Source organism: Tachypleus tridentatus, chromosome 8 (genome assembly GCF_004210375.1).
Source record: "Tachypleus tridentatus isolate NWPU-2018 chromosome 8, ASM421037v1, whole genome shotgun sequence".
NCBI lineage: Eukaryota > Metazoa > Arthropoda > Merostomata > Xiphosura > Limulidae > Tachypleus > Tachypleus tridentatus.
The window spans coordinates 834,221-849,749 of record NC_134832.1 but is presented as its reverse complement, the minus strand read 5'-3'; the positions used below and the strand labels follow the sequence as shown (position 1 = coordinate 849,749).

The following is a 15,529-nucleotide window of genomic DNA, read 5'->3' as shown; positions in this document are numbered from 1 at the left end:
AAATGTTACATTAATTTAATGTTTATGTATTATTGGCTGGTAAATCCTCTTTCACTGTGTACTTTATTTTTTTTAAGGAAGCACCATACATTTGTAAGAAAGGTAACTTAAAGGGGAAATGACAACAACATTTTCATTAGAATTATGTTGTTGTTGTTTTTGGGGGGGTGCAATACATTAGGTAATTTTTTGTTGCAGACTGGCAAGAGAATAACAATAATAAAAAGAAAGAGGATTACAAAGAGGCAGTTTTGAATGGATTTTCTTTTCCATGTAAGTCTTTAACTGCAACTACCTAGGATTTTCACTTTAATATCTAAACTGGTATACATAAGAATGCATCGAATATGTAAAGTAGTACACAACTTGTAGCAAGCAAAAAAAAAAAAAAACATTTCATAGATTTCTTCCTACAAAGTTGCACAAGACTACTACAAATAAAATAAAAAAAAATATTTCTTTAGATTTCACATAAAACTAGTTATGATATTTGTCATAGTGTGTGAAAATTATAGCAAATTTAGTAAAAACAAGATTTGCTCCAATCTTTAACACACTAAACCAATTTGGCAACAAAACTTGTGATATTATAAGATGACCTCCTTACTTCATGAATTACTTTTATCTTTGTAAAAGTTGAAAGTTTATTAGAAATACTGAATTATGGTTAGTTGTGTAATTACTATACATCAATTTTATATAATTAATTACACTGCTTATTGAAAAATTACATTCACTTTTTGCAAATTATGAATAATTGCACAAAAATAATGGACTGGTGTTATTGATTATTGTAACCAGCTACTAATCAAAATCATTAAATCAGTGTCATGAAATTAATCAGTTAATCAAAATTAATTTTTCTACTACTCTTTTCAGTTATTCTAACTATTCAGCAATCAAAGTATTGGCATTATGCCATTTCATTATTATTATTATTATTTGATTAATTCGTGTTTATTAAGATTAATGGATTAATGTCACGACTCATTAAAACATTAAAGTAATTGTTATTTGTGATTGACTGAAGTATTGGCATTATGTTTCATATGTTTAAGCACAAAACTACACAGTGGGTTGTTTGCTCTGCCCATTAACAGTATCAAAACCCAACTTGTACTTTTATGTGTATATTTTTTAAGCCAACTCATCAGAATAATTGACTAGTTGAATTTAATCAAATAAGCATGACAAGTAGTTAAGTAACAAATGCATCTGTAACCTCGCCATAATCACAATAATATCCAAACTACCATTATATATTGACATTTCAGAAATTTGTCAAATTCCACCATTAATCTAAAATTCCTCACAAAGTAATGAACAACTTTATGAAAAAAAACCCAAGAACATTACAAACCATTGTTCTATTTTGCTTTTTGAAAGAGTAATAACACTTCATGAATAGATCTACAAATTTATTGCATTATGTATCTGCTCAATCAATAGAATAGGTCTAATATTTATTACTTGTTTAACACCAGCAAGACGAATTAAGTCTTAATTTAGTATAAAATTGGAGAGGCCAACATTCACTGGCAAATGCAACATGTATTTGCTGCATAATCCCAGTATGATTAATTTTGACAGCAGAAAAATTGTTAAAGAAACCTATAAAATAGGTAAGTTTAACATTTATCAACATGTTTTGTGGATGTAAATTGGTTGAAACAAAGCTAAGTAATTGACCACCCCCTACAAAATGGGCATATCTAATATTTGTTTATGTACACAAGGGGACCTATAAAAAGTATCCTCATACCAAACAACTAAATTATGCTTTTTTGTAAGCTTTGACACTCTCTAACAAGATTCAAATGGGTAAATAAAACTTTTTTGAATGTTAGTGAATTGGGTGCAGGAAAATTTATTTGTGCCGAATTTTCAGCTTGATTGCTGTAAATATGACTGTGCAAGAGTCCAAAATATATATTTTTGGTTTTGATCTTTGAAATTAAAGAGACTGAAATTAATATACATATGTGTGTACACACACGTAAAAGTTATCTACTTGTAGTGAACCAAATTTGAAGTGATTTTGCTAAGAATAGAAGGGAAAGTGGTTGATTGAAACATGTTGGGATGTAGGAGAAACTGTAGAAAAATCTCTCTCCAAAGTCCAACCATCTAGAAATGCAAAATGTCCAGTTTCTAACAATGATTAATTGACCTGTATTAAACCTTGACATTTATAAGGATATTCTTGGCTATTTGCATCTGTTTTGTGAATTTTCAATTCCTCCCACAGATGTTTTAAAGAAATCCTCAGATTTTTCATTTGAGGTCTTAGAAGTTGATAGAAGCAGTTAAACAGCTGTTATAAAATGTATGCAAATGTCTTGTATTTTTTCCTATCAATTTTCATGGGTAATGTATTTGTTGTCTCTAAATACCAGTGTTTCATGTGAACATTTCAGAATCCTGTCTTTATCACCCGGGAGCTCCTGTTTTCCATGATGCATACAAAGGCTGGTCTTGCTGCAATAAAAAAACTACAGATTTTACTGAATTTTTGAATATAATGGTATGTACATCTTTTAGAGTGAAATTTGTATATATAGTGAGTATGGAGTTATTGTAACATTAGTAAACAGGGCTTAACACTAGCCTGCTTATATATAGCCACCAAAAATAAATTTTCAATTTATAACTTGTGTTCACTTAACACAAAGTTGTCGGCTGATGTGAATTTCTAGGAAGTGTTTTTTTATCAGTTTAATATTTTTTACTTTACTGTTAAATGTTAAGTCTGTCTTTATGATGATAATTACACTTTTTAATATGAAATTTAAAAAAATGTTGTGTGCTTTTATTCCTATATGTTTTCAAACAAGTTCTGTGCATATCTGTTTGCATGTTTATTGGTTACAGTGAGGTCTTCTGCTGTGTTTGAGAACTAGAGTTTAGAACAAACGAGAAGATCTGTAATCTGCCTTTTACCACAGTCACAGGCAGTAGGTTCAATTAAGTACTTCACTTCACCATGTAACCCCTACTAGTACTATATACAGTGAATAGAACTGAAAGACTTCTTAGCTATACAATTTGTGCTTGATAACTTAAACTTGAAGATTGGTGGGACAATGCACAACAGACTATTGGAAAAGGCTTATCAGTTATTACTGTGTGGTTTTCTTGTAAATGTTAAAGTTAATGCTTTTTTTCTATTGTAAACTGACAAAAAGGTGCTATTTAAGCTAGTACCTTTTGCCCGTCACTTGCTAAACACCAACTTTCTGTTGGCAAACTACAACTAAATTCAGATCAAAAATTTATCAAATTAAAACTAGTTACCTTCTTCTATTCTTTAGTTTGTGGATTACCACCACATGAACAGTTTTATAGCAATGAAAGCTGCTTAGAACTAATACTGCTACAATGATGTATTGGTAATATTTAAAAAAAACAACTGTCAATCATTATTTTGTTAGAAAATTGAATACAAAATATTCAAATACACTTCATTAATTAGGCTTAACATACTGGTCATAGAAACTTAACCCATCATAAAAGTAAGTTTGGTGAAAAGAACAGTATTTATTAATAAATAAAAATCATTCTTTTTGTAAAAAAAATAAAATGGAAATAAAGTAGGTACATTCAACAAAATGTTTTAGTGCAAAATTGTATGATTTACATAAGAAAGATTTATGGAATGAATACTAATTATCTTCTTTGTATTCTAAATAATTTCATCTGCCTAGATTACTTTTTATGAAGCTCATATGTGTGAATTCTGCAGTTAAATAAATCTACCAACAGTTAGGCACATTTTTCTTTTAATTGAAAGTAATTAAATATTTTTTTAAAATTTTAAGCTGTAAGTAGCTTGAATGATATGTAAGAATAAAGTGTAAAAGGGATTAAAAGTATTGCATGAGAATGTACTGTATAACCTATGATGCATATACATTCTTGAAAGTGCCTGAAAGGGGTCCATTTTTTGCAAAAGTAATGGAAAATATTATTATAGCAGAATATACAAATATATAACTCATTTTAATACGTTACAAGTTGAACACAGTAAATAAGTTTGTTTGTTTTTTGTTTACATTCATGTGTTAAACAAATAAATACCACTTTTGTAAAAAATTCAGTGGAATCCAATTGATATTATTGTACACCTTAGCTTTCACAAGGTGCTTGAAATTGATCTAAGCAATTCAGTAGGAACTACAGTAACCTTTGCTTTTGTAGTGTTTCATACAGATTTTATAATTAGAAATGTTAGAGCTTAACGTGAATCTAGTTTTGAAATTCTTTAAATTAAGAATAAAAGCCTCTTGTTTTTAAGGGTTGCACTAAGTCATACCACAATAATGTAAAACCAGTTGAACCAGCAAAACAAACCAAAGAAATGTCAGATTGTTCTGAAGGACAAGAGGTGAGTTGTCTATCTTTTAAATTTGTTTTTTGAAATTAATAAAATTTATGTATAGCCATCAAAGTTTTATTTTTTGGGTATTGACTGAAATCTCTATGGTGCTATTTAATTTATGGTGATGAGAAAGAGTTGATGCAAGATATTTTGCAGTAATTTCTCTCTAAGCATCAATATTATTTTAATGATTCATTTAAAGATAGGCATGAAACTGATTCTCATTTATAGCTTTGTAAACTTCAGTAAATTCATATTGGTCCTCCATAGAAAAGGACTAAACAGATAAATTGCAAAATAATGTCAGACTTGCTGAAAGCATCTAGTACTATCCCTGTGTCTGGTCATTGTTTGTCAAGCCTAGAGGAAGCCATAACCTCAAAATATTATCTGAATGTTCATTGAAAGACATTGCTTTTGACTTTTTTTTTCTTTGTTAGAAATATTCATTATTAGATCTATGTACTCAATGAATAGTGATAGGTTTATTTTTAGTTGTATTATGTTATTTTGTAACACCATATGAAATTTGTTTGATACTGTGTCAAGTAAACTGTGGGCTTGCGTCAGGACTCGATTTGGCCACTTTTGCATTGCTTAGCTGACATGTTGCTATACATAAAATAATCATGTTAACAGTTAGTACGAATCTTGCCATTTATTTTATGTAGGACCTAATACTGTATTTTTCTTTGTGGAAATACTCTTGTTACAGAAATCTTCAAAGCCAATATACACTATTTAAGACTAAGAAAAGCTAGCAGGGAAGTTGGATGGCTAGTATACACACAAACACAAGTTGGAAAGTAGCAGGCCTAAGTAGTAAGATCTAGGTCTATATTAATTTATCCTTACTTCACTGATGTTCTGTAGATATATTGAAAACTTGCAAACTAGACTAGATACAGTCTAAACACGTGAAAGATGGGAGTTCCAATGTGAACCCTACACCCCTAAGCTGTTTCTACAGTGTGACAGCATTTCTATGATATAAGATAGACATTTGAGATTTATAGAACATTAATATCACTTGTATTTATACAATATGTTAATTAGCATACATTAGTAAATAATGCAACATTTGCTAGCACTTCAAGCATCATGTATTCATTTGGCAGTTGTATTTTATTATATATTCTATAGATCTCTACACCAACTTCTAGATGTGTTGTGCTGTTGAACCAATTTCAGAACCCCTTGGTTTGGATTCCTGTATATGGTGAGGGGATCTCCCAGGGAAGGTTTTGTTTTTTCAGTTTACCTCCTCTGGGATTTAAAAATCTACCCACGTGCTTGCTGTATGTGGTGACCTCTGAAGGGGAGGAGAGGATTCTGGTGGCTGAGGGGTCCAATCCTAACACACCACTATGGCCTCGAATTACTGTAGATGGGAGGCCTTGGAGTGGCCCCTCTGGGGTAGGTCAGCTGGTCCACTTGGGCTAGGATCTACCAAATATCAGTGTTGGATGTTCTCAACAGGTGTTGTGGACATTGTATCTGATGCTGGTGTTTGGTTATAGTGCTCACAAAACCCTGGTGTTGCTGCAGTACCCTTGTTTAGCATTGTAGTGCTTTCTCTTGTAGGGCTCCATGGTGGGTGTGGTTAGTGGGCACCAAAATATCTCCTTTTTTGTTATAGATCCTCCAAATAAAAACTTAAATAAAACATTGAAAAAAAAGTCCATAGGTAAACAACCACATTTTGAAGATTCTGAGCAGCAGTCTTCAACATCTGTACCACCTGTACCTCATTTTCTTATACTACATTCTCTTTTAGACAAACCTGTAGGGCAAATGTCTCCCTTTTTTATTTAGAAGGGACTAGAGGAACTTGCTGGCTCCCCAAAGTCAGTCAGAAAGCTTTCCTCTGGGGACATTGGTGGAAACCTCCACATCTCAATACAGTGAACTAACTCCTCTTGCATTCAAAGGCTACTGCAGTTACGTCTCATGCTAATTTGAATTTGTCATGAGGAGTTATTGTTGAGAGGGATTTGAAGAACATCCCCAAGTCAAAGATTCTTGCTGGTTTCTTCACCCAAGGAGTTTCTCCAGTGATGTGCATCTCCACTTGCAAAGATGGAATTATGATGCCAACCAATGTCCTCATTCTGGCATTCACATCACCATGTCCATCTGCAACCAGGCAGGTTATCTTAATTGCAAGGTATGGCCAATCATTCCAAACCCTCTCGGATGTTTCCAGTGTCAATGGTTTGGTCACTTGAAGACATCATGTTGTGGTTCCTTGACATGTGCTTATTGCAGTGGCAAGGACCATGATGCCTACGAGTGTGAAACAGACCCTCATTGGATCAATTGTAATGGCTCTCACCTGTCCTACATTTGTTCTTGCCCTAAATGGTTGGAAGAAAGAGGTGCAGCGTTAGAAAACGATTCAAAACATTACTTACCCTGAGGCTCGAAAGTTGCTGTCTACCACTTCGTCTTAGACGTATGCTGCTGCACTTCATTTCACAACTACAGGGGGAGTGCAGATGGATCTCTGTGGCTTCAAAAGAATCTTTCCCAAACCAAAGGAAAAGTATTTTGGCCTCCATGATTAAAGTTTGAATCAATGCCAACACCCATCTCTGTCCCAACAAAAATTTCAGCAAACCCCAAGATCTGCTTCCTCTGGTTTCAGGTACAGGCATTTCCTCTGGTACATCTCCCACTTCAAGATGCAAAACGATCATTCATTGAAGTCTTCAGTTGCTGGAATCCTGCCCAATCGACCTAGAGCAGGTGCCCACCCTGTCTTTGCCACTCAACACACCTTTGGAGGCTGTGGCCATCTGTGTTTCCTTGGGTCTTACCATCACTGTTCTCTCTACCTGTTGTCTGTAGAGACCTATGATCAATCAAGCCTTGATGTTCTTATTGAACTGTAGCTGTCTCCCTTTTCAGTCCCGGGGGACTAATGGACATCAGTGCTGATATTTATAGGAGGGGTCAATCTGTAGAGCGAGTGCTCTCTGATAACAACCTTTCTGTTTTTAATGCTCCTATACTTAATTTCATGCATCTAATTAGTCTTTTACAACTATTGATTTCTCAACTTGCTTCCCTTTACTATTCTCCATCTTTTTTCATGGAGGGTTGACAATAACCCATAAGGCAGTGATCATTTTCCTATAATTTTGGGAGAGACTAGCCATGGTTGATTCCACCCAACAGTGTGCCTTGGTGGAACCTGGATCAAGCCAACTGGCCCTCTTTCACTGCTTTCACAGAAATTGATTCTGCCATTGTCTGTAAGCCATCAATAAATGACTGTGTGGCAGCAGTTACTGACTATTATACAGGCAGCTGCTCAATGTATTCCTAAAACCTCTATACCTTTTCCATGATATCCTCATATCTGGGGGAATCCTGCCAGCCTCGTGGCATGGAAGGTTCAAAAACAGGCCTAGGATATGTTTTGTAGGCATTCCACACTCTCACATTACATTGCTTTCCAGCAGGCCCGTGCACATGCTCGGTGGGTAAGACGTCAATGCCAGAAAGAATTTTGGATTAAGTTCACAACCAGCGTATTTTCTACCACCTGTTCCAAAGTCATATGGGACAAGATTTTAAAGGTCAGTGGGCATTATAATTCTGTACCCCTCTGGATCTTGCTCTGGGATTGAGAAGGCTTATGATACAACATGGATGTATGGCATTTTGCGAGACCTCCATATATATGGGTTACATGGCCATTTACCCATGTTTATTAAAAAATTTTTAATGGGCAGGAGATTCCAAGTTCATGTGGGTTCAACACTTTCCCATTCTTTTCTACAGGAACTTTGGGTCCATCAGGGCTGTGTTTTGAATGTCACACTTTTCAGTATAAAGATTAATGCCATCACTGAACAACTCCCTCTTACTGTTGCAAACAGGTTCTCGTTGACAACTTTGACATCTCATGTCAGTCATCAAATATGAGGTATATTGAGTGGCAGCTACAGAATACCCTCAATTGTTTATTGAAGTGGACCACAGCAAACAGCTTTAACAGCTCTAAAACCACATGCATGCATTTTTGCTGCCAATGGGGTATTCACTGTTATCCTGAACTCCGTATCAGTGAAGTTGTGTTGCCTGTGGTCCCTGAGACAGTTCTTGGAGCTTATCTTTGACCACAAGCTGACCTTTGTACCACACATCAAGCAGCTATAGGTCAAATGTCCAAGAACACTGAACATCCTCCATGTCCTCTCTTCCACCACCTGGGGAGCAGATTGATGTTTTATGCTAAAGATATATCATGCTCTTATTCAATTAAAACTCAACTATGGATCACTGGTTTATGGCTCTGCCAGAACCTCAGCCTTAAAGATGCTGGACTTCATTCATCATCAAGGACTTTGGGTCTGCACTGGGGCTTTCTGTACTTCCCCCAGTTCAGAAGTAATACATAGTCTCATGAACCTTCTTTACACCTCTATCAATTGCAATTGTCTTTACTTTATGCTTCAAAACTTTGTTCCTTCCCTAAGCATCCCACCTGGAGTTGTTTTCCTTCCTCGGTGAGCCATACTTTTCTGAATAGACGATCTGCCATTGCTCCTTTTGGCCTTCGTACCCAGGTGGAGTTGAATGAATTGGGTCTGTCCGTGGATAACATTGCTGTATCTACTGGTCAGCTCATCCTTTCTTTAAGTCATATGAGAAAAGTAGACACTCCTGATTGGAAATACTGTCTATTTGCTGAATATCTTTCAAACCATTATTCCATTCCTACTTATATGGATGGTTTGTAATTAGGTAACTCTGGGCTCTGCCATGGTTTGTTGTGGTTCAGTGGTTGTGCACAGAAAACCCTCTATAGTTTGTGTTTACTGCTGAACTATATGTCATTTCTCTTGCCCTTGATCACATAAAGGTTAAACAGTACTCACATTGCACTATTTATACTGAACTCACTTAGTTCTGTACTGGTCCTGGAATTGCTTCACATTAGTTCACACCCTGTTCTCGCCAATATTCAAAACTGAGTGACCCACCTACTTCTATCCAATTTTTCTGGATACTGGGCCATATTGATATTTGTGGGAAAGAGCTCGCCAAAACAGCAGCCAAATCTGTCTGCTCTGGCATTATCACTGCTATGCCTGTTTCATACATGGACTATGGTTCTGTATTCAAGGCTCGGTTCCATGCCAGTTGGCAATTGATTTGGAGTTAGCAATGTAAAAACAAGCTTTTCCAAATAAAACCCTATTTTGGACTTTGGCAATCTTACTTCCGTAAGGATTGGAAAGAGGAAGTTGTTCTAAGTAGACTACACATTGGCCACAGTTTTTTAGCTAAGTTTTCTTTTATCTGGTATGATGCACTAATGTGTTTGTGTGACACTCAATCCACGAAAAGCCACATTTTACTGTCTTGCCATCGTTATGACTCTCAATGACAGCACCATTTTAAACATCTTCTGTCCCAAGGTTTGTCTATAACATTAGACAGTGTTATTGGTGATGGTGAATCTGTCTACCTTGGAAATGTTTTTAGTTTTTTAAAGGCTATTAATCTCTTTAATGCTATGTAAGTTTTTCAATTGATACACTGATTCTTAAAAGGGAATCACATAAAAAAGGATCTAAAGTACGTCTAGTTCGATTTGAAATTAGAAAATGGCCGTAACATCAAAGAACTTGAAACCAGGACTTGGAAGGCCAACTTCATGTGACTAACACTGCTGTTTGAGCTAACCGTTAGTCATCCTGGTCAGTTAAAATTTTGCTACAAGTCTTTTAAAACTTTACTTTCTGAAAATGACCATAACATCAAATAACTAGGAACCAAGACTGGAAAGGCCAATTTCAGGTGTCTAATGCTGATGTTAGAACTACCCTGGTGAGTTATGATTATTACAATTATGCTACAATCCATTACAACTTGTATTATGTAGTTTTTCTCTTACTGCTGTAGACCAGATGTGTCTACAGACACATGCCTGCAGACTTGGAATAGCAGACTATGCTTTTAAAACAAAAGGTAACAAAGGTAGCAAGTTTATGCAGTAAGTGGGATCACATTTAGACATTGTTGTAATGAGTACCTGGATAACCTATGCAGTATTTTTCTGGCTCACTGGATGATAGAAATGCATTAAAATTACAGTTCCTAGAGTTTAAAGTACACTGGTTTAATTCCTAAACATCTGAATAAGCGCAGAACTTGCTCTGTTATTCTCAGAAATTTGTGTGAGAGTTTTCCAAACAGATATCATTTCAGTAGCTATTCAACTGGTTTTTCCTGTGTCTGATGCCATATTAAAGCATATCATCCATGAGCAACAATCAAAACTGCCTGCAGGTTATATTTGAGTGAGAAGTTTTGTGAACACTTTTCGAGTTTAAATGATCCTCCAGAGGTAAATTTTTCCCTATCTAAGCTGGTTGACAAATGGTTCCAATCAGAAAGGTGGCCTTAATATATTCCTATATAAAAAGTAAAAGTTAGAAGAAAAAAATACAACACCAACAATATAATTGTTCAGTCTTCTGGTTTTGTTAAAATATGAAAGACAACATTGTACCATATACTAATTTACTTATCCTTCTTTACTTCAACAATTGATGTTCAATAAAGTTTATATTAAATAATAAAAAAAATACATGTACAATGTATATATATATATACAATCTTCTCAGTTATGTTTTATTTACTATTGTTTTCACAAAGTTGTAGTCGTGAATCACTGCTATGTAGTTCCTGCAAACTGCCATACATCTTCTTCCAAAAGTGGTAAGAATAGTGTTTTAGCTTATCAAGGACCAAGAAACAGAAGATGAGTAGAAATATTTCTTTCAGTATGAAAGAGAAGAAAGTTTCTGGAAAAATCCATTTTGAATATTGTTCAAAAAATAAATTTGTACAATAAAAATGTTTTAGCCACATTAATTCAAACTACCGGGTGGCCTGTAAGTCCCTACTCATCCATATATCTTTTGTATCTGTGTGCTGTCCCTCATTCTTGCTGCATAATATTATGCGACACCACATTCTGTGAGACATTTTCCTCAACATCGGCCATATTTTTCTGAAAAAAAGAAATAAATTTGTAATACATGCGTAATTGAATATAACATAATAACATATGGATGGGTAGGGACTTATGGGTTACCCTGTAGAGTAGAGTTGATTATTTTACTTTTAGCCATATTGTTTCAAATTATAGTATAATTGACTACTTTAAGATTCACATTAGATTTTGAAATATGTTTTGTTATTTGCATCAAAAATTATTTGATTGTGAAAACCTTAAAAATTTGGAGAAAAATAAAGACTTGAAAAAACCCTAAACTTTGTGTAGTGCTTTAATGTTTGTCCATTTTAAAAGAAAATTAATGGCATTCATGAAGGAAATCTTGGATCATTTTAATAGAAGTTAGACCACAAAGACAAGGCCTCTATATTATAACCAGTACTCTGTATTTATAAAAGAATGTTGATATTAAATATAAATCATCAAACAGACTGCAGTACAAAAAGCGTGTCAACCTCCATGCCAACTGCCTATGGCGAGACCAAGTGAAGAAAGTCCAGTCTGTAAACTACCTCTGACAGTGAGTGATTCTTTAAAACCTTTATTGGAGAAGCTTAAAGAAAAACAAAATCAAAAAACTGAAGAAAAAGGTAATGGCATTGTAAATTAAAGGACTTTTATAACTGATATATTTCATGCATGCACTTTTTATCATATTATCATGTGATGTTTAACCTGTAGAGTGATAAGTCTCAGCTGTTTAATTTATCAGTAATTTGATTATTTCTGTCCTTTGAATCTGTGTAATAGCATAAGAAAGCTTTCTTATTTTTTTTTAAATATACTTACTAGCAAAAGGAAGTCTTAGTGTTGCTGTATTATATATAGTTGTACAGTAACTTCAACACTTTGTTGAAATGAAATATAAGGGTTAAGCATAATATAATAACTATCATACAGGCTTCAGAGTAGGAGGTCCAAGCTGGAAGCATCAATATGCTGTTGAACATATTCCAGCTTTTCAGCTATTGAGACGTTATACCTTTAACACTCAATTCCATTATGTGGTCAAGAATGATCATTGGAGTGCCAAGTAAAAGTGATTGGTTGCTCTGTGTATTTAGGGACACTGGGCATGTCTATCCCTTAAAGTGGATTTCTGTACATGATGAAGGGACCTCCTAGAGAAGGTGCGGTACTTTGTTTACCTTTTGTGGGAAGTGAACATCCACCCACATGTTTGCTGTGCATGGTAACCCATCAAGGAGAGGAGTCTGACCTCAACATACAATTTGGCCTTGAATTCCTGTAGAGGGTTGGCCTTGCAGTAGCCCCTTAGGATCAATAGGCTTGTACTCTTGGGCTAGGGTCAGCTCAATACCATTGTTGGAAATTGTCAGTGGGTGTTGTGGACATTGTGTCTAATGCTGGTGTTTGGGTATAGTGCTTACAAAACTGTGGCATTACTGCAGAGTCCTTGTTTGGCATTGTAATTTCATCCTCTCATAGGACTTCATGATGGATGGGATCAGTGCACACTGAAATTTACTTATTGATACCCCAATTGATAGAAGAAAAAAACTGAAACATTTAATGGAAAACTACCACACATCACTGTCTGATTCCACTCCAATTTCTCATTCCTCTTTCATTATTTGAGAAATTCTTGAGGCAAATGTCTCCATTTTGTATTCAAAAGGGATTAAGCAAGCTTGCTGGCTCTCCTAAGTTAGTAAGGAAGTTGCACTCTGGAGACATATTCGTGGAAACGTCTACACCACAACACACCAAACTCCTCATGAATTCAAAGGCGATTGAGGATATACCCGTCAAGGTTACTCCCCATGCTACTTTGAATTACTCAGGATGTTTTATAGATGAGAGGGATTTAAAGAAAATTTTTTTATCAATGTTCTGATTTTGACATTTTACAATACCATATCTATGTCTATCTGCTGCCATCAAGCATCCCACAACTCTCCAATGTTTCTAGTGTCTGAGGTTTGGTTGTTCAAAGTTATCTTATCATAGGTCTCTGTTTGCTCAATGTTATGGCAAAGATCACGACACCTACGAGTATGAACTGGAACCTCGCTGCTTTAACTGTAGTAGTTCACACCCCTCACTTTCATTCTTGCACTAAGCAGTGGAGAAGAAAGAGGTCAAATGTTTGAAAGCTGTGAACAGTATTTTCTATCCTAAGTCTCTAAAGTTAATGTTCCTAACTCCATCTCAAATATATACTGCTGCATTGGATTTGACTGCAACAGTGGGAGTACAAACAGATCTCTCCATGCTTCCAACATCATTCTCCAACCATGTGAAGAGTCTTTTGCTTACCATAGTTAAGAGCTGGCAAGTAAACATCTACACCTACCTCAGTCTCAACCATTTCTTCCAGTAGTTCACCAGATCCACTTCTCTTAGTCCCGGTTTTTGGTATTTCTTCAAGTCCATCTTTTCAGCCCCCAAGATGCAAAATGATTATTTGTTTATGCCCTCTGTCACTGAAATCTGTTCACCAACAGAGAACTGCCCTTACAACTTCAGGTGGATTTATGGAGATTTACAGACCTCCAAGCACAAAAGAAAAATGATTTGGTTGAAAACGGGAAGGCTCTCTGCCTAATTATCAGTTATACTCCATATAATTAAAAATAGCCACTTTGATACAGTGGAACTGTCAATGTTTCTGTTCTAATATGGATGATGTTAAGGATTTGATTGATTCTTTACAGGAAACATTTTTTAAACCTGCCAAAACAGTCACCTTTTAGCAGTTTTCTTTGCACTGAGATGACAGGTTGTGCGATGGATGAATGCATGGAGGGGTTGCATTGCTGGTTGATCAGCATGTGCCTGCCCTGTCTTTGCCACTCAATACACCCTTGGAGGCTGTAACCATCTGTTTCCTTGGGTTGTACCATCCTGGGGATGCTTGTGATCAAACAGACTTTGATGCTCCCATTGAACAGCTGTTGTTTCTCTTTTCAATCCTGGGCAACTTTAATAGACATAATTCCCTCTGAAATGATAGGAGGGGTTGTTTTGTAGGGCATATGTTCTTCGATCACAACCTTTCTCTCTTAAACACTGGCTCTTATACTTATTTTCATGCACTTAGTATTTTGCTGCTGTTGATCTGTCTGCTTCCCTTCACTCTTTGTTGGTTGATGCCACCCAACCTATGTGCCTTGGTAGAAGCTGGACTAGCCCAGTTAGCCCTCTTTTACTGCTCTCTTGGAACTTGTTCCTGCTGTCATCTGTAAACCATCAGCAAATGCCTGCATGGCAGCAGTGACTGATTGTATTGCCTAGGCAGGTGCTCTGTCTGTTCGTAAAGCCTTGATATGATATTTCCACAGTATCCCCATCCATGGTGGAATCCTGCTTGCTAAGTGACACAAAGACTCAAAACCAAGCCTGGGTTACCTTTTCATAAGTATTCCACACTTTTAAACCACATCGCTTTTCAGCAGGCTCGTGTATGTACTTGGCAGTTAAGACGTCAAAGCCAGAAGGAATCTTGGATTAAGTTCACAACCAGCATCTCTTCTATCACCAGTTCCAAAGTTATATGGGTCAAGATTCAGAATGTCAATGAGCAGTATACTTTCCTCCCCCTTGCAAACTTGTTCTCCAATGGCCAGGACGTTGCTGATGCCCAAAGCATAGACTCTCAGGCCTCTGTCTTGAGTGTCACACTTTTCAGCGTAAAGATTAATGCCATCACTCCACAACTTCCTCCAACTGTTGCAAACACTCTTGTTGATAGCTTCCACATCTTATGAGGTTTATTGAGTGGCAGCTTAAAACTGCCCTCAATCATTTATAAAAGTGAACCACAGTAAACAGTTTTACCTTTTCTTTCACTAAACCTGTCTGCATGCACTTTTGCTCCCAACAGGGTATTTGCCCCAATCTCAAGTTCTATCTTTGTGATTTTGTTCCTGTTTGGTCCTTGAGGCAATGTTGTTTGGGCTTATCTTTGGCTGTAAGCTGACCTTCATCCCATACATCAAGTATCCTCCATGTCCTCTATTCCACCTCTTGGGGAGCAGATCAATATTCTATGCTGAAGATCTATTATGGCCTCATTCAATCCAAATTGGACTATGGGTTTCTGGTCTATGGTTCTTTCAGGACCTTGACCTTAAATTTGGGACCCCATT

At 35.9% G+C, this 15,529-nt stretch overlaps 1 protein-coding gene across 1 annotated transcript in view; it reads left to right on the top strand.

Annotated features, from left to right (window-relative positions):
• Positions 1-15,529, top strand: part of mora (cysteine and histidine rich domain containing protein) — a 35,398-nt gene that overhangs the window by 5,461 nt on the left and 14,408 nt on the right. The window contains exons 3-5 of the mRNA XM_076452332.1: positions 2,418-2,524; positions 4,295-4,384; positions 11,848-12,007. Of these exons, the coding sequence (XP_076308447.1) occupies positions 2,418-2,524; positions 4,295-4,384; positions 11,848-12,007 (357 nt within the window). The remainder of the gene's footprint in view (positions 1-2,417; positions 2,525-4,294; positions 4,385-11,847; positions 12,008-15,529) is intronic.